At 43.5% G+C, this 20983-nt stretch overlaps 1 protein-coding gene across 5 annotated transcripts in view; it reads left to right on the top strand.

Annotated features, from left to right (window-relative positions):
* Positions 1 to 20983, top strand: part of LOC118361156 (partitioning defective 3 homolog) — a 592408-nt gene that overhangs the window by 189106 nt on the left and 382319 nt on the right. For all 5 annotated transcript variants that reach the window (XM_052483308.1, XM_052483311.1, XM_052483309.1 and 2 more), the window contains one exon: positions 10815 to 11001. In XM_052483308.1, the coding sequence (XP_052339268.1) occupies positions 10815 to 11001 (187 nt within the window). The remainder of the gene's footprint in view (positions 1 to 10814; positions 11002 to 20983) is intronic.

The following is a 20983-nucleotide window of genomic DNA, read 5'->3' as shown; positions in this document are numbered from 1 at the left end:
GAGAGAACAACAGGGATATTACTATAATGGTGGCCATTGTCTATGATTGGCTATGTACAGTACTATAGGCCTAAATGCAGTTTTATCTTTTTACACTGAACAACAATATAAACGCAACATGTAAAGTGTTGGTTCCATGTTTCATGAGCTGAAATAAAAGATCCCAGAAATGATCCATTCGCACAAAAAGCTGTTGTGCATACATTTGTTTACATCCCTGTTAGTGAGACGTTCTTATTTGCCAAGATAATCAAATCAATAAAATGAAATTGTATTTGTCATGTGCTGAACACAACCTTACTGTGAAATGCTTACTTTACTAGCCCTTAACCGACAATGCAGTGACGGAAATAGAGTTAAGAAAATACTTACTAAATAAAGTTTAAAAAAGTAACATAATAAAACAACAAGGCTATATACAGGGGGTACTTGTACCGAGTCAATGTGCAGGGGTACAGGTTAGTTAAGGTAATTGAGGTTATTTGAATATGTAGGTGAGGGGTAAAGTGACTATGCATAGATAATAAACAGCGAGTAGCAGCAGTGTAAAAACAAGGGGGGACAGAGAACAGTCTATGACTTTGGGTGACTGGAGTCTTTGACAATTGTTCCATCCACCTGGCAGGTTTGGCATATTAAGGAGCTGACATTGATGTTAGGGATGCTCTGGATCGACGTGGGCGACGGGGTATTCCATTCCCCACCGATATCCAGCTATTACGCACAGCCATTAAAGAGGAGTGGGACAACATTCCTCAGGCCACAACCGTCAACCTGATCAACTCGATGCGAAGGAGATGTCGTGCTGTATGAGGCAAATGGTGGTCATACCAGATACTGATACTGGTTTTCTGATCCACGCCCCTACCTTATCTTTTTAAGGTGTCTGTCACCAACAGATGCATATCTATATTCCCAGTTGTGAATTCCATAGATTAAGGCCTAATGAATTCATTTTGATTGGCTGATTTCGTTATTTGAACTGTGACTCAATAAAATCTTTGAAATGGTTGCTTGTTGTGTTTATATTTTTGTTCAGTGTAGCTATTTGCTTCGCCAGGTGATTTGGAAATCTTAGCATTAGCTAGCAGCCAAAACATGATGCTATCCAATTCTATATGCGTGTGTGTGTGTGTGTGTGTGTGTGTGAGAGTGTGTGTGAGAGTGTGAGTGCATGCATGCAAGGTTTGCCTCCATGTAGTTATGTTATGGCCCAGAGCTGTGTAGAAAACAGGCTTTAGACAGGAAAGGGATTCACTTCAGTTAAATACCAACTGGAGCAATTTGTCACTAAAATGAAGGGGACAGCCTGAAAGTTTGACCGCCTGTTTGCCAAAGCAATTAAATACCTTTCTGGATGAGAGTGTGTCCAATTCACTACCTCAGACTAGGGGTGAGGGTAGGCTCTCTCTCTCTCTCTTTCTCTCTCTCTCTCTCTCTTTCTCTCTCTGTCTCTCTCTCTCTCTCTCTCTCTCTCTCTCTCTCTCTCTCTCTCTCTCTCTCTCTCTCTCTCTCTCTCTCTCTCTCTCTGTCTCTCTCTCTCTCTGTCTCTCTCTCTCTCTCTCTGTCTCTCTCTCTCTCTCTGTCTCTCTCTCTGTCTCTGTCTCTCTCACAGACAGACAGACAGATAGACAGACAGACAGACAGACCAGACCAGACCAGACAATGTTGTCATAGCACAATTTTCCCACACCACATATCATATACATCATTAGTCATCCTAAAATTGACATTTGGATTGGGGGGAAACGTAATCTTGCCTCCGAGCAGAGGGGGATGTATTTTCTCTGGTAATAAATATTTTAAGCAGGTGTACATGCGGTTAGACCACTTTAGTTCTGCTCTGTAATTGGAGGTGTAGCGGCTAGATTTACCGCCTGTTTTATCTTGTTTGCTGTCCTTCCCGTTAAGGTGTGAATTTAAGGAGAATTACTGCTGATCAATGTGGATTAGTGTAGTAGTCTAGCTCCTGTCTGGGCATCTCAGCACTGGTATTAGGTGTGTGCATGCCCATGCATTTTGGGCCTCTTCACCACTAGTATTACACGCCTATAGTGACAACAGGAGGGGGCTCAAAAGGCTTACTAGCTGACTAATGGCCACCGTTGTCTCATGCTGTTACCCATGCTCACAAGCACAGCAAAGGCCTTGATGGATCTTTCTGTAGGTGCCAGTCTTCATGCCCAAGCTCTGGATAGATCACAGGGATGTGTGGAGTGTCAGAGTGCTAGGTGCTTAACTGGAATAGGAAGGGGGGAGTCGGTTGTCAAACCAGCCCCTCATCCCCTCTCCTCAGATACAGCTACCCCCCCCCACTGCCTCTCCCTCACCCCCTTCCTGCCCATGCCAGCCCCAGATCAAAGGGGAGGAACATGAAAGGCATCTGAGAGATTCGCTCTCAATATCCTCTTTCTCTCTCTCTCTCTCTCTCTCTCTCTCTCTAACTCCTCTCACTCTCTCCAACCTCCTTTCACCATCTCCCCCTGTATATCAACGGCTCACCCTCTCTCACTGAGGACTAGTGAGATATCAATGGAGAGGCAGAGGGTGTGGGTGAGATAGACTCATGGGTTTATTGCTCCATTGTTGTTGCTCTCTGCAGGAAGAGAAGGCATTAATTCTCTCCAAGGAGGAGGGAGCTCCACACTTCCTCCTCCTCCACCTCCTCCACTCTCAGGTGAGGCTGCAGGCAGAGATCCACTTGGAATAAGCTTTTTGACCTCCAAAGTTCATTGTCAAGAAACTTTCTCTCCCTCTGAATGCTCAAACGTGCCCGTCATGCTTCTCCACAATTAGCGAAGCTGTGGCGCCACTGAATGTTTCGTGATGCGTCACTAAAACTTGTACCCTCTTTGGTGAACTTTCGGGAACTTGTCATATAAGGGCCAGAGATTTTGAAAATTGAAAATTGAACATCTGTCCACGTCCAAGGGCCCTTGTCGAATTGTCAGACAGGGAGAAGTGTTTGTCTGACGCAGTCAGTGCTGGCTGTCTCCTCTCTGGGCAAGTGTGTCCTCTCATACCCACACAGAGAGATGGAGGAGGAGAGAGGAGAGAGTTTTTTTGGAGGGACTCTTTCTCCCAATTTGGCAACCCTGCGCCACTTTTGAGATTCTTGAGAAAACTCTTCAGACAAACAGAGCTCCAATAAGTGGTTTTAGATGGCTGATCTCAGAATATGGCTTTTGTCTAAGGAGTCTGCAATCTCCTCCCTGTCGGCTGGACTGCATCTCTGTGAAAGCCGCTCTTCCATGCATATTTGATTTCTGATTCTTTCGTTATTTCTCTTCTCCTCTTACTAACTATTCATGGCTCCAGTCGATTTAGGGCAAAACGGAGCCTTTCACGAGCACATAAATATTGCATGATTGATAAATGCTGGTCCATTTGATTATGAGTGGGGTGATGTACTTATGTGTGTGGTGGTTAGCTAGCGCTGTGCGGCGTGTTGGAAACTGGGAAAGGGCTCTGGAGTGGGTGGAGAGAGGAGGCAAGGCCCTGCAAAGTGCACATCATAAGTGGATGGGTATTTAAAAATGAATCATGTTTAGTGGAGGGAGGCCCAACAACACAAGTTTTTCACTCCCTCTAAATGCCTTCAAACGGCCAGCTGGCAAGCTTTTCAAGGAGTTGTACTAACCACTCCGACCCACAAATGAACGAGGGCTGATTACTTTGTCATTAATGATTCAAGCACAATTGGAATGTAAATACTGTATGTCTGGAGTGAAGGCCCATTCCCTCTCCACTCCTTGGCACATTGCGTCTTTAGTCCCATTGCAACTTGCTTTGAATTCAAACACTGTCACACCACATAGCATTCAAAAGGTCTATCAACCTTAGGCAGAATAACTTAGCTAGCTCTTTAAATGGCTAAGGAAAGAAAACCGTTTAGGAACATGTACTCACCAATACTTCCTTGTCGGCTGGTTTAATATGTGCATATTGAACAAAAAAGCAGAAGAACGCTGCCATAACGCTACCACACGTATCACCGTGAAGCCTGGCAATAAACGGAACGTCAACTAAATTCCACTTCAAAGTGTCTGATTTGAATATAAAAGGATTCTCATTTTGCAACAGGGTGCCTCTTTCATCACCCCCGATTGCTTCTCGCAAGTGTGTGTGTGTGTGGTGTGCGTAGAGCGAATGTAGGAATGTGCAATAACCCCACAACTCTTTGGGTGTAATTTCTACGTCTGAGACCGAAAAGCGATTACAGTGAACTGTGCAGTGCAGAGGCCTAAATAACATCAGCATGAAGCGTTTACACACCGAGTCAGTGTTTCTGTGATGACGAGTGTGTCGTGTCAGCGTGACAGATAAGGAGGCTTTGGGAATAAATGCAATCTGCTTTAATTGTGTAAAGAGAACATGAGAGATGTCAGTGTGAGTTATGCTAATGATAAACCATACTGGAGCGCGCACACACACACACACACTCATTCATACAGTACACACGGATAGACACACACACACGGATACAGTAAGCATACACACACACACACTCATTCATACAGTACACACACACACACACACACACACACACACACACACACACACACACACACACACACACACACACACACACACGGATACAGTAAGCATACACACACACATACTCATTCATACAGTACACACTGATAGACACACACACACACACACACACACACGGATACAGTAAGCATACACACACATATACTCATTCATACAGTACACACTGATAGACACACACACACACACACACACACACACGGATACAGTAAGCATACACACACACATACTCATTCATACAGTACACACTGATAGACACACACACACACGGATACAGTAAGCATACACACACACATTCTCATTCATACACTACACATTGATAGACACACACACACACACACACACACACGGATACAGTAAACATACGCACACACACACATACTGAATCAAATTAAAATAAGAAACAAAGCTCTGAAACGTGTTTGTATGCCAACTTACTTGTAAACAGGCAAGAAAATAAGCCAACACGTGCAAAAATACTTGAGCTATTTTAACCTACAGACAAATTCCAAAGTATTTACACGAAAGCTGTTGTATTTGACTGTGTCTGATGTTTCCTGTGTTATAGCTTTCCACATCCTTGCCCTATAGAAAATATACTGCCTAAATCTTTGGCCAAAGCAAGGGGAGATTTACATTGGTGTAGTGTAGATGCTATTGTTCCATAGCATTAGACTAGGATTGAAATGAGCTCCTTGCTACAGCCGTCAGAGTGTAGGCTAAGTATAATACATGAGAGCGGGAGGCTAATCTTCTAAGAATTGGTTGATTAGCTGTAGTTGTGTGCTGAACAGAACAGCCAAACACATCCCATTGAAACCTCTTGGCAGAACCAGCATCCAGCCTTCCAATCTACAATTCTTTCTTTCTTTCTCTCTCTCTCGTATCTATTGTCTCACGTCTCCTATCTCTCGGTCTCTGACACTCTCTGTCGCGATCTCTATTCTAGTTTTTCCTCTGTCTCTCTCTTTTTCTCTATCTCGATCTCTCTATTTCTGGCTATTTCTCCCTCTCTGTCTCAATTTCTATTCTCTCTTCTCGCTCTCTGCCGTAGCTTCAACAGACTAGTGCTGACTGGCAGGTAGTCAGGCATCTCTGAGCATGCCAGTTTTCCTTCCTTCCTTATCCTCACAACCAAATATGTTTGTGTGTTTGCCAGTGTAGGCTCCTCAGAGGAGGAAGGGGAGGACCTATTTTTATGACAAATGTCATAAAAATAGTGAAACATTAAAAAGGCTATCCTTTTTAAATGAAACTATACTAAATAAATTCACATCACCAAAGAATTGATATAACACACTATTTTGCAATGAAGGTCTACAGTAGCCTCAACAGCACTCTGTAGGGTAGCACCATGGTGTTGCCGGGGGACAGCTACACTCTACAAAGCAAATTTATTACAAATAAAGAACTGATCACATTTACATACACTATCGTTCAGAAGTTCTGGGGTCACTTATAAATGTAATTGTTTTACATTAAAACATATATGAAATGAGTTGCAAGAGGAATAGGAATTATAGTCAATACTTGACAAGTTTATAAATAATGATTTTTAATTGAAATAATAATTGTGTCCTTCCAACTTTACTTTTGTCAAATAATCCTCCATTTGCAGCAATTACAGCCTTGCAGACCTTTTGGCATTCTAGTTGTCAATATGTTGAGGTAATCTGAAGAGATTACACCCCATGTCTGAAGCACCTCCCACAAGTTGGTTTGGCTTGATGGGCACTTATGTCCATACGGTCAAGCTGCTCCCACAACAGCTCAATAGGGTTGAGATCCGGTGACTATGCTGGCCACTCCATTATAGACAGAATACCAGCTGACTGCTTATTTCCTAAACAGTTCTTGCATAGTTTGGAGTTATGCTTTGAGTCATTGTCCTGTTGTAGGAGGAAATTGGCTCAAATTAAGCGCCATCCACAGGGTATGGCATGGTGTTGCAAAATGGAGTGATAGCCTTCCTTTTTACCCTGTACAAATCTCCCACTTTACCAGCACCAAAGCACCCCCAGACCATCACATTGCCTCCACCATGCTTGACAGATGGCATCAAGCACTCCTCCAGCATCTTTTCATTTTTTCTGCATCTCACGAATGTTCTACTTTGTGATCCGAACACCTCAAACTTAGAATTGTATGTCCATAACACTTTTTTTCAGTCTTCCTCTGTCCATTGTCTGTGTTATTTTGCCCATCTTAATATTTTCTTTTAATTGACCAGTCTGAGATAAGGCTTTTTCTTTGCAACTCTGCCTAGAAGGCCAGCTTCCCGGAGTCGCCTCTTCACTGTAGACCTTGAGACGGGTACTATTTAATGAGCTGCCAGTTGAGGACTTGTGAGACGTCTGTTTCTCAAACTAGACACTCTAATGTACTTGTCCTCTTGCTCAGTTGTGCACCGAGGCTTCCCACTCCTCTCCTGGTTAGAGCCAGTTTACGCTGTTCTGTGCAGGGAGTAGTACACAGCATTGTACAAGATCTTCAGTTTCTTGGCAATTTCTCACACGGAGTAGCCTTCATTTCTCAGAACAACAAAAAATCTGCCGTTTCCAGGTACAATAGTCATTTACAACATTAGCAAAGTCTACACAGTTTCTGATAAATTTTATGTTATTTTTTTATATATATTTTTTTCAAAAACAGACATTTCTAAGTGCCCCCAAACGTTTGAACGGTAGTGTACGTATTCAGACCCTTTACTTCAGCGATTACAGCATCAAGTCTTCTTGGGTATGACACTACAAGCTTGGCACACATGTATTTGGCAGGTTTCTCCCATTCTTCTCTGCGGATATTCTCAAGCTTTGTCAGATAGAATAGGGAGCTTGGCAGGGTTCTAGTCCGGGCTCTTGCTAGGCCCCTCAAGGACATTCAGAGACTTGTCCCGAAGCCACTCCTACATTGTCTTGGCTATGTGTTTAGGGTTGTTGTCCTTTGGGAAGGTGAAACTTCGTCCCCAGTCTGAGGTCCTGAGCGCTCTGAAGCAGATGTTCATCAATACAATTGAGCTAATAACCATGTAATCTCCATAGATGGGTTTCCAGGTAACCACACACAAGCTTAGATCTCCCTGCGCAATGCCAACCATTGGATTCTGGAGCAGTAGAAACGCGTTCTCTGGAATAATGAATCACACTTCACCATCTGCTAGTCCGACGGACGAACCTAGGTTAGTCAGATGTTAGGAGAACGCTACCTCCCCCGATGCATAGTACCCATCTGTAAAGTTTGGTGGAGTAGGAACGATGGTCTTGGGCTGTATTTCATGGTTTGGGCAAGGCCGCTTAGTTCCAGTGAAGGGAAATCTTAACACTACAGCATACAATGACATTCTAGACAATTCTGCGCTTCGAACTTGATGATGACAGTTTGGGGAAGGCCCTTAACTCTTTCAGCATGACAATGTCCCTGTGCACAAAGCAAGGTCCATACAAGAAATGGTTTGTCAAAATCGGTGTGGAAGAACTCACTGCGATGCAGTGCTTTAGACCGCTGCGCCACTCAGGAGGCCCTCAGCTAGCTAGTTTAGCCTTATCAATCACCCGGCTCAAACAGAGAGGGATGCTATGTGCTAGCTGGCAATGGCTATTCAACACTGGATAGCCATAGCCAAGTCAAGGTAAAGCTTTTGGCTTTATTAATTTTGTGCCACCGGGGCCCGCTGGTGTAACTGCTTGCTAACTGTACACAGAACTGCATGATTGTAGAGGGTTTACTAACTTGTTAGTCATAGTACCTATGTTTGCCTTCACGTTAGCTAATATGGTGACAACGATGTAGGCTTTGTGTAGAAGTTAGCGGTTATGATATGAAGGTTTGGCTTGGAAAGTTTTTTTTGCCCCTGGTCACAGACAGCTGATGTGTTGTGCACTGAGGTGCGAGGGAGTAGGTGCGAGACGTAATCATCCAGCGATCAAAGGGACTCATATGCTGTTTGTATGTGGCTGCTGTGAAAGCAGTGCTGTGCCGACATGACCAGTGATGTGCCGACATACTCGTACTCATAATCGTTTCGTAAATTGACAGTTGATAGTCAGAAAAAAACTGAATTGTTTTAATATGCCTAAATAGATGTTGGCAAAATACCTCCCTGCATGTTCTCACTGAATATCTTTTTTTGCCACCAAAACCGTATTAATTCACTTAATCGGTCTCTCCCAAAGATGATGTATTGCCTCAGTGACCTGACTCAGTGTGTATAGAGCGTTGACGGGCTGCCCCCCCCCCCTCTCTTTCTTCATGAAATATATCATTACTGGTTAAAGAGAGAGCGCACACTTTTATAAAATAAGCTACTTCTATGCAAATGTTGTTGATCAGTATAATACAATAGCTCTCACATGGAAAGGAAATATATTGTTTATCATCTGTAGCCCCATGAGATCAGCCAAATCAAGCTCAATAACTCAGTGCATGCACACACTCCTAATGCATATGCATTCACCTGCATTGTGAATAGGCCTAAGCTACATTTTGATGTACCCAGTTTATCAATAGACTAAAGATCTACCATTTAAGTATATACAGTACCAGTCATAAGTTTGGACACCTACTCATTAAAGAGTTTTTCTTTATTTTTACTATGTTCTACATTGTAGAGTAATAGAGAAGACATGAACACTATGAAATAATACATATGGAATCATGTAGAACCAAAAAAAGTGTTAAACAAATTAAAATATATTTGATAGATTATTCAAAGGAGCCACCCTTTGTCTTGATGACAGCTTTACACATTATAGGCATTATCTCAACCAGCTTCATGAAGTAGTCACCTGGAATGCATTTCAATTAACAGGTGTGTGTGACTTGTAAAAAGTTAACTTGAGGCCTAGCGTCGTCCGGGTTAGGGAGGGTTTGGCCCGGCAGGGATATCCTTGTCTCATCGCGCACTAGCGACTCCTGTGGAAAAAAATGACGGCTGTATGGTTCCATGGGGTTTATACTTGCATACTATTGTTTGTACATATGAACGTGGTACCTTCAGGCGTTTGGAAATTGGCTGATTCCTTTTGATTTTCCCATGATGTCAAGCAAAGAGGCACTGAGTTTGAAGGTAGACCTTGAAATACATCCACAGGTACACCTCCAATTGACTCAAATGATGTCAATTAGCCTATCAGAAGCTTCTGAAGCCATGACATCATTTTCTTTTTCCAAGCTGCTTTAAAGGCACAGTCAATTTAGGCACAGTGAATTATAAGTTAAATAATTTGTCTGTAAACAATTGATGGAAAAATTACTTGTGTCATACACAAAGTAGATGTCCTAACCGACTTGCCAAAACTATAGTTTGTTAACAAGAAATTTGTGGAGTGGTTGAAAAATTAGTTTTAATGACTGAAACCTAAGTGTATGTAAACTTCCGACTTCAACTGTATTATCTGTGGGTTTTAAAAAAATTGTTTATTTTTATTTTTAAGTCAGTTGAGTTAAGGGGGGGGGGGGGTAAGTCAAGTGTGAGTGTTAGTTCACGAAGGGTTGGGGTGCGAGAGGGGTGCTGTGGGATTATTTAAGATTATTTTTTGAAGAGGTACTGTTTCAGATGTTTTCGGAAGATACGCAGGAACTCTGCTGTCCTAGCTTCAGGTGGAAGCTGGTTCCACCATTGTCTAATTGTAGAATTTATGAATTAGTGCATACATGGCTGTCTCTGAAAATGTTGAGGTACATTTTTTTAAGGTAATGATAATGATCTCAAAAGATGCCCAATGATTGAACATAGCAGTAGCTGCATGTATCTGTCTGGATCAAGTGCCATTCTTGTTTTCCTCTGGTATCGTGATGGAATCGTGACACCAAACTGGTTTCGAAGTCGAAATTCTGTTATCGTAACAACCCTACTCAGTATAAACCATGCCTGTGAGTTGAGCCTTGTTGTAGCAGGCATAGTGTGTTGGCTAGGTCACCGTGGCGATGGTCTGTGTGTGAGAATGTGGTAATAATGGGATGTAGATGCTCTTTGTGCTCTGCATCTCTGCCCAGTAACCACGAATACATGGCAACACAGCACCTTTATGGAAATGGGACAGCTGCCCACTGAGTGGCTGGACATGGGTAGTCAACTAGCAGTACTGTAAGTGTAAATGTGTGTGTGTGCATATGTGTTGACATGTGCTCACGAGTTAGCATACATGTTTGTGTTTTGCTTCAGGTGTGCATCAGCTTCTCTCTCTCGCTCTCTCCTTATCTAACCCATCCTCTCTCTCTTTCCTTATTTAACCTATCCTCTCTCTACCCTCTCTCTCCAGCTGGTGGCAGTGTATGAGGAGCAGGACCCTCACCATGGAGGCGATGGCACCAGTGCCAGCTCAACGGGCACACAGAGCCCTGACCCCTTCACTGCCGTCGCAGAGCTCAACTCCAGCAACATGTCCGCCTTCCAGCCCTACCAGACCAGCAGCGAGATAGAGGTTACCCCCTCCGCCCTGCGCAGCAGTAAGTGTCAGACTCGTGGTACTTTAGTTTGCCACTTGGCCATTAAGTGCTCTAGTGTGTCACAGTTATTGAAGACATGTATCTGTAAGAAAGAAGAGAGGAAACACTCTTGACCAATCAGCCCTGAACAAATCAGTTTTTTTTATATAGTTTAGTGAAGTTTTTTAAGAGTCAGTTATAGAGTTGTGTCCAGGGAGTGGCTTTGCGGTGAGCGAGATGGGCAGGTGGTATCGTCCAGGGGACTGTGGCTGTACCATCCACTCAATCATGCATGATGATGGGGGAGAAACAGACCGGGTCTCTGATTAACACTGACAGCTGAACCTGGGGGTCACCACGCACACACGCGCACACACGCGCACACACGCGCACACACACGCACACACACACACACACACACACACACACACACACACACACACACACACACACACACACACACACACACACACACACACACACACACACACACACACACACACACACACACACACACACACACACACACACACACACACACACACACACACACACACACACACACACACACACACACACACAGAGGCACAGACACCCAGTACCATAACATTTGCCTCCATCCCTCCCTAAGTCCATCCCTCAACTCCACCCTTTCCTACAGGTCGGACTTAGATACATAACACGCTGCTCAAGTTTTTGGGGCTTGTCTGTTTTGCATGTTATTTTGGCATTAATACGTGTCACATATCATTGCAAACAATGTAAAAAATATATATATACAGTGGGGCAAAAAAGTATTTAGTCAGCCACCAATTGTGCAAGTTCTCCCACTTAAAAAGATGAGAGGCCTGTAATTTTCATCATAGGTACACTTACACTATGAGAGACAAAATGAGAAAAAAAATCCAGAAAATCACATTGTATGATTTTTTATGAATTTATTTGCAAATGATGGTGGAAAATAAGTATTGAATCAAGTCTACTGGCAAATCCTTTTTAATCCTTGTCATGTGAAGAGGAATAATGAAGACAAACTATAGATAAAACGTATCGGCCATTGGACATAAACATTACACAACTATTTGGAGATCGCAAATTCAACAATGAGTGGTTTGTAAGGAATCGGTGACAGTGGCAAACTGCAAGCTTTCCAACTGGGACGTCGGGAATAAACAGCTCAAACTGGGAAAATACGCTTTGAACGGTCATTCAACTCAGATTTGTAAATCCGGCACCTCTCTATTTGATGAGAAAATTTGCCCACGAAGGACCGCCGCGCCACATTCCTGTTCAAGCACATCACAACAACGTGAGTCCAAAAATGTCTTGTGCTGCTTCATAAATGATGTAGGATGCCAGAGATATGTATCCCGTAGCTAAGAAAGTAAATCTAAGTGTATGTTGTGTGGTAACCTGCTGGTAGCCCATGTGCCTCACCCGGATAATTTGGACTATTTTAATCAACGCGGTATTGTAAACACATCGTTCCTGGCCGGTGTGTGCTTGTTTACTAACTTTTTTGTTCAGCTTTGACAGTGCTACTGATAGTAGTGGTGACGCTGGGCTTGCACGTGCAAATTCAGGACAAAAAAAAACCATTCTATAATAGAATTGTGTTATTTGACATGACAAATTAAAAGCTTATTTAACGCATCAAATAGTGTTGTATGACGTGTATCTTTTTTGACACACAAAGACCCAAACGGTGTTCCATGTGCCTCACCCTAATCATTTGGTCTATTTTCACCTCTTCATTTTGCCTACTGTTCTAACTAGGTGGTGCACATGTAGCCTATAACCTGTTTTAGAGAAATGTAATCATTGAATATTGTAAGAGCTTTCATTGTCTGTTTGTATGCCCCCTTTATTTATCCTACGATTCTGACTTGTTGTACAGGGAGTACACTTGTAAGAACGGCCCTTGTTCTGAATTCTGTCGCTGTACATTTCAAAAGTGCTGAACAAATAATTATATTGACTACGTCCGTCCTACCTCACTCATTAATGTCTTAATCGGAATTACGGATTGACTCTTATCCGCTTGTCGTCCCCTTATGCCATAGTTTGTACATCTCAATTGTCAGTAGAAACCACATTTGTTTAAGCAAGTCAGCCATATCAGCTATGTTTTTTTTAAAGGTTGAGAATGAGGCTGAATGAACTGTTTCGCTGCCAGACAAGGCTCCGCTGAAAGCCAGGTGTAGCAGTGGTAAGGTGTTGGGACTGCTGTTGGGACTCTGCTGTTGGGACAGCTTTATGTAGTTCCTAACAGTTTGTCACCGTTACAGTGCAATTAATCTATTATTTAGTGTTGTGTAGTGGCTTTGTTGGCATGCATCCCACATGTTTTTGTTTTTCCCCAACAAGATTTACATGCTAAAATCACCACTGATTGTAACATAGAAAGGTGCAATAACGATAGGAAAGGAATCAGAACGTGTTTGCAGACAGATATCTTCAAAGAAACATGGTCTATCACCCTCTCCCTCCTTTTTCCCCAACAAACACAAACCTCAAACAGATACAAACACAAATCTCAAACAGACACAGACACAGACACAAACACAAACCTTAAACAGACACCAACACAAACCTCAATCAGACACCAACACAAATCTCAATCAGACACCAACACAAACCTCAGACAGACACCAACACAAACCTCAGACAGACACCAACACAAACCTCAGACAGACACCAACACAAACCTCAGACAGACACCAACACAAACCTCAGACAGACACCAACACAAACCTCAGACAGACACCAACACAAACCTCAGACAGACACCAACACAAACCTCAGACAGACACCAACACAAACCTCAGACAGACACCAACACAAACCTCAGACAGACACCAACACAACAGATGCCTCCCATGTTACTGGGTCTCTCCTTTGAACCAGTGATGTGGTGTTATTGTTTCTTCCACAATGCTATCTCACAGGGAGGTCTGGTACTGTACACAGCCCTCCGATGGGACTGCAGATTCTCCCCTCCCTTGGATTTATGAGCCATTGTGTATTGGAGGACTCTCTTTACCCCCTACTGAAACAGGTGTGTGTGTGTGTGTGTGTGTGTGTGTGCGTGTGTGTGTGCGTGCGTGCGTGCGTGCGTGCGTGCGTGCGTGTAAACTTCCAATCCTCGCGACCGTCATTTTGGAATAATAGTACACCTCCTTCCAACAATCATAGCAGCAGGTATCCTGTTTTAAAGTGAACACTTTACGATTGTGTTTTATTGACAAAGTAAAGGAAGGTCATGTGCTGTTATATCTCGTCGGTTTGTTGTCCATCCCACTTTAGTTGATACACGTCTCACCACTATAAAACATTGGATGTGTCCCGAATTGCACCCTGCTCCCTATACAGTGCACTCCTTTTGAAGAGTAGTACACTATAGGAATAGAGCGTTATTTGGTATGCACCCAGTGTATACTATAGAGAACGAAAGCCACGCTCTCTCGTCCTCCCTCCCCTTCCCGTCTCACACATTTAAATGAGTGGTACACCAGCTACAAATTAGCTCTGGGACTAAGTTACAGAGTTTGCCCTCAATTGCCGAGTTGATTACCGCCTAAGACTGCACTTTCACTCTCATCCCCCGGTCCCATTGTGATAGAGCAGTAATATACTGCACAGCCTAATTAGACTCTGTGGATTGTTTGTGGTGGGAGTGTGTGTTCTGTTGTTATGCTTGTGTGTGATTGGCTGGACAGACAGATGGACGAATGCAGAATGCAGCCTGCGTCCCTTTTAAGAGGAGCGAAGCAGCAAATTACCGGCGGCGATAACACAAATCAGACATCAGAGTAGCACTGCCGGGCGGGCAGCTGTGCTGTGAAGCATAGCATTATAGATATGTGAAATAATCATCTTCAGAATCGTATTGATTGTTTTTCTCCCTCTCGTTCCGCCATCTCGCCCACCTCGGCAGCTCGTTTTAGATTTCCAAGCCGAAGGAAGCCGCGGAGGTCAGACTGTTAATAATTGGCTTGCCGATGAGATGTAAATTGCAATAATGAATGTAATTTGCCTGGTAATTATATGGATGGAGGTCCATTTCACTTGCTGCACATGAAAGTATAATCCTGCGGATAGAAAAATAAAGTGTAGCTATAAAATTGAAGAACGAAAACTAGCTTGGAATCCTAATGAACATTTTACTTCACTTTGGGTTCTTTCGGCCTTGTTGATGCTTGCTAAGATCTGTACATTTCATGAACCCCATCCATATGAGTTGCATAAACTCTCTAGATGAGTTGCATTGACTCAACGTACAGGGTTGGGTAGGTTACTTACTAAATATAATCCGTTACTAGTTACCTGTCCAAAATTGTAATCAGTAATGTACATTTTGGATTACCCAAACTCAGTAACATAATCTGATTACTTTAATCTGATTGCTTTCTCCTTAAGAGGCATTAGAGGAAGACAAAAAGGATGCATCAAACTCGTTTGGTGTGTCATCATAGTGGTCTCTGAATTGTGATCAGACTTGCTCAGGTGGAACAAACTTAAACTTGCGGCTTTTTTCAATGCTGAATTGAATATCATTGAGAAAACAGAAAGGTGCCATAATAAATGTTTTCGCAAACATCCTTTCAACATGTTAAGGTAATCCAAGAAGTAGTCATCTAGTTTTTCAAACGGATCTGTAATCTGATTACCTTATTTTTGTTTGGTCACTTAACTTAACTAAAACAGTTAGTTTTTTTTGTAATCAGATTACATGTAACAGATTACATGGACATTATTACATGGAACTCATCTAGATTACAACCCTGTCCAGGGCCTGATGGTGAGGTATCAATGGACCGGTTGGCAAAGATAGAGGTGGTGGTAGTGTGTTTAAACCCTGAGCTGAGGAATTGTGCAGAAGCTACAGTGCTACAATGGAAAGATGCCCTGTCCAGTTGGGCAATGGTGGCATGAAGGACCGAGGCACTTATTAGAGGTGCCCGTACCATGCCTCAGGTGCTGCACCCTGGGACACTGACTCCAATACTTGTCCTTCTCCAGAACTCCCTCCTGGACCTCTGCTCTGGCCTGATTATCCATCAAACCTACAGTACCTACAGCAAGAGCTGCTCTACCTCTATCAAACCCATATCCCCTCACCCCATCCTGTTCAGAGGCCGCTGATGACACCTTTTGGGTGTAACGGGAAAAACAAACCAACCAGCCACTTAGGTGGTACTTATCTGGCGGCTATGCTGAAAGTGGAGTGCTCTCCCTTTGAGCACAGCCCCCACCCATCTCACTGCACATCAACCCACTGAAAGTACACAGACCTTGTTTTAAAACAAAACTACCACAACAGGAGATATGAGTGAAGCCAGTGACATATTATGATTGGCCCCCTGCTGGGTGTAAACCTGTTGTGATTCAACCCACTCAGGGATATCTTCTGTTTGGCCACCAGTTGGGCAATCAGCAGTAGGGAAGCTGGTTCCAGTCTGGCTGGTTGGTTGTTGGCTGGTGCGCTCTCTCCCTACTTCTAATTGAATCACTGTGGTAATTACTTTATTCTTGCTATGTAACTACTATATATATATATATATATATATATATATATATATATATATATATATATATATATATAAAGTGCCATGGATGTAAAATGTGTGTAGAATGTACAGTAAAAGTTGTAAAAACAAAGTGTATTTTTGTCCTCTGAAGACTGGGGGTGATGGATTCCATATAGAAGTCAGTAAAGGACACACAATGGCACCATGTTCCCGATATAGGGCCCTGGTCAAAAGTAGTGCATTATATAGGGAATAGGGTGCAATTTGGGACGCTAACAATGTACTGTACAGCAACTCTGACAACAATCACTGCAACAGCAGGAACTCTATGTTGTAGCATTGATCAGTGTCTGTGAATTTTTGTCTATATAATCTCAGCAAAAAAAAAGAAACGTCCCTCTTTCAGGCACAAATCTTAATTGAAAAGGGTTTAAACTCTGTTTCCCATCCTTGTTCAGTGAACCAGAAACAATTAATGAACATGCACCTGTGGAACAGTCGTTAAGACTAACAGCTTACATGCAATTAAGGTCACAGTTATGACAACGTAAAGAGGCCTTTCTACTGAAACACCAAAAGAAAGATTCCCAGGGTCCCTGCTCATCTGCGTGAACGTGCCTTAGGCATGCTGCAAGGAGGCATGAGGACTACAGATGTAATAGATTGCAATGTCCGTACTGTGAGACGCCTAAGACAGCACTACAAGGAGACAAGACGGACAGCTGATCGTCCTCGTAGTGGCAGACCACGTGTAAAAACACCTGCACAGGATCGGTACATCCGAAAATCACACCTGCGGGACAGGTACAGGATGGCAACAACAACTGCCAGAGTTACTCTAGGAACGCACAATCCCTCCATCAGTGCTCAGACTCTCCACAATAGGCTGGACTGAGGGCTTGTAGGCCTGTTGTAAGGCAGGTCCTCACCAGACATCACCGGCAACAACGTCGCATATGGGCACAAACCCACAGTTGCTGGATCAGACAGGACTGGTAAAAAGTGCTCTTCACTGACGAGTCGCGGTTTTGTCTCACCAGGGGTGATGGTCGGATTCGCGCTTATCGTCGAAGGAATGAGTGTTACACCGAGGCCTGTACTCTGGAGCGGGATCGATTTTGAGGTGGGGGGTCCGTAATGGTCTGGGATGGTGTGTCACAGCATCATCGGACTGAGCTTGTTGTCATTGCAGGCAATCTCAACACTGTGCGTTGCAGGGAAGACATGCTCCTCATGTGGTACCCTTCCTGCAGGCTCATCCTGACATGACTCTCCAGAATGACAATGCCACCAGCTATACTGCTCGTTCTGTGCGTGATTTCCTGTAAAACAGGAATGTCAGTGTTCTGCCATGGCCAGCGAAGAGCCCGGATCTCAATCCCATTGAGCATGTCTGGGACCTGTTGGATGGGAGGGTGAGGGCTAGGGCCATTCCCTCCAGAAATGTCTGGGAACTTGCAGGTGCCTTGGTGGAAGAGTGGGGTAACATCTCATGGTAAGAACTGGCAAATCTGGTGCAGTCCATGCGGAGGAGATGCACTGCAGTACTTAATGCAGCTGGTGGCCACACCAGATACTGACTTTTACTTTTGAATTTGACCACCCCCGTTTGTTCAGGGACAGATTATTCCGTTTCTGTTAGTCACATGTCTGTGGAACTTGTTCAGTTTATGTCTCAGCTGTTGAGTCTTGTTATGTTCATACAAATATTTACACACGTTAAGTTTGCTGAAAGTTAATGCTGAGAGTTTAGTTATGTCTTAGAAGTAAGTTTTGAAAACTGAAGTTGAAACTTTTAACATGTTTTCGGAGATTTTCCATCGTAGCCTTGAACTTTTTGAGTTCATTTCTTTGGTCCCTCCCTCAGTACTCTGTGGGCTTGGTTGAAGTCCAGAAGCAGTGATTGCCCATTATAGATAAACTAACAGGGTTTGGTTTGAACTGCAAACAGGTAGGGCTGATACTGGGCTCGGCTCTCTGATACTCATCTGTCTCTCGTCTGTACTCTCTCCATCTCTCTCTCCCCCTGTCGCTCTTTCACTCCTTCGTTCTGGTCCAAAGGCTCTCCTCTTCAATCTAGCACTTCAGTGGCAGGAGGCGCGATGCAATCTGCAAACAGTGGTATCAGAGAAATCAGGGAGGTGATAATAGTGACAGTGTGTGTCTGATTGTCCTGCTCTGGTGTGTGTGTGTGTGTGTGTGTGTGTGTGTGTGTGTGTGTGTGTGTGTGTGTGTGTGTGTGTGTGTGTGTGTGTGTGTGTGTGTGTGTGTGTGTGTGTGTGTGTGTGTGTGTGTGTGTGTGTGTGTGTGTGCGTGTGCGTGCGTGTGCGTGCGTGTGTGTGTGTGTCCATCTCTCTGAACAAACTCCTCTGAGCAAAGTTTGATACCACTTTCAAAAGATTGCTTATTAAATGCATGCTTTCTCCTTAACGTTACATAGTACCAGGCAAAGGTTTGGACACACCTACTCATTCAAAGGGTTTTCTTTATTTTTACAATGTTCTACGTTGCATAGCAGGCTACCCAATTGGCTTCAAAAGAGCACACACTAGAGAGGAGTGGAATAGGAGCTGGTATATTATATAATTATAACCATCACTCTCGACTAAAGCACTCTCTCTTCCTCTCCCTCTCTCTCTTTCTCTCTGCACTCTTTGACTTTGAAGTGTCTTTGTCTGGCTGAGTTAGTGTGGAGTTTATTAGTTATGTCAACTCTTAATCACCCAGTGGGCTACATTAAAACCTCTCATGGCAAGTGAAACGAGAGGGAGGAGAGGAGGGATAGTTGGCCTTTAAACAGCACCGCTATCAAAGGAGAGGGGGCGTCGAGAGTCGTCGTAATGCAAGACTATTAGTCATAAATCTATAAAACTGCCAGCAATTTCATCTATAGCTTATTACTGCTAATTATTGTAACCATTGACACCGTTAAATGGTTAAGAGATGGATTTGGTAATGAAGTGTGAAGAGTGCTCTCTTGACTGGTAAGGAACGTCCCCACTCATCACTAGTGGGTGAGTGTGTGGTTGTATGGAATGTCAGAGCGGGGCCAGTTAGCAGCAGAGCAGTGCAGAGTTATAGGCTAGGATGCTCCGCTCCTTGTGCTCATTCCCCAGCTCTCCCATGACTCGGGCGAGAAAGGGGCAACTCTTAGCTGTTTCTTCCCACGCTCCAAGAACCTACCCTCTAACAGTCACGTCCCCACTTTGCACTTCTACAGTGCCGTAGTTTACAGTGATCTGTGGCTCAGTGTAGACAGCTTTATAGCTTCCTGGTTGGACAGGAGAGAAGCTCTGCTGTTTGTTTGTCAGAGGTAATGTTACCCAGGAGCTGTACAGACACTAATGGGACAACTCATCACACACACACACGCACGCACGCACGCACGCACGCGCGCACACACACACACACACACACACACACACACACACACACACACACACACACACACACACACACACACACACACACACACACACACACACACACACACACACACACACACACACACACACACACTAAGTGAATTCCGGGACGTTTCTTTAACCCCAGTGGAGCACGGGAAGCGTGGCTTGGTATGTTATGGTTGAGGGGGTTTGTTTTACAGCCTCTGGTCTGTCTGCGTGCAAGTGTTTATCAGGCTGTGGTCTGGTGTCATCCCAGCACTCAGTTGATACTAGACAAAGCCACTTAGGAGAGTTATGTGACTGTCTCTGTCTAAAATATGTAATCTCCTCCCTCTTTTGACCCCCCAGAGGGTACTTAATGTACACTTGTTTACATCCAAGATAAAATACTGCTGAGGGCTTTATGGTTTAGAAAACACTCTGAAACATAGCTCAAGATAGAGACTTGTAAACACTGATAGACATAGCTGATAAAATACTAATGGCTTTATAGCTAAGGAAACACCCAAAACAACCCAAGATCAACCACCATTATCTCTTAGCTAAAGTGAACTATTGGTTTTTATTACCCCTTTTTGACATGTTTGTATTTAAGTAGATTTATGTACATTCCTTCTTGACACGTTTATTTGATTTATTTGTATGTTTATGTTGTGTGCGTGCCATACCACACCAGCGCTATTGCGATTGCAGCAAATATATTCAGCTGTCACTCAATTTAAATGAAAAAATAAATACAAAATAAATGATTCAAGTCTGATTCACACCAGAGGATAAAACAAAGCCATGGCCTTGTCTGTCTATCCTCCCTTCATGTCTAGGGTATGCGTCCCAAATAGCACCCTATTCTCTATTTAGTGCACTACTTTCTACCTGGGCCCATAGGGCTCTGTCTGGGCAAAATTAGTGCACTAAATAGGGAATCTTGTGCCATTTGGAATGAAGCTTATGATAAAAGATTAGGCGCTATCATTAGCAATGTCACCAAGTCCTCTGTACGAGTAGGGCTGACGTTTTTCAACCCCCTAATTCAAAGACTGACTACAAAGCACAAGGCGTTTCATG

Source organism: Oncorhynchus keta, chromosome 28 (assembly GCF_023373465.1).
Source record: "Oncorhynchus keta strain PuntledgeMale-10-30-2019 chromosome 28, Oket_V2, whole genome shotgun sequence".
Classification (NCBI taxonomy): domain Eukaryota; kingdom Metazoa; phylum Chordata; class Actinopteri; order Salmoniformes; family Salmonidae; genus Oncorhynchus; species Oncorhynchus keta.
The sequence above is the reverse complement of the archived record's forward strand: the minus strand, read 5'-3'. Positions and strand labels throughout refer to the sequence as shown.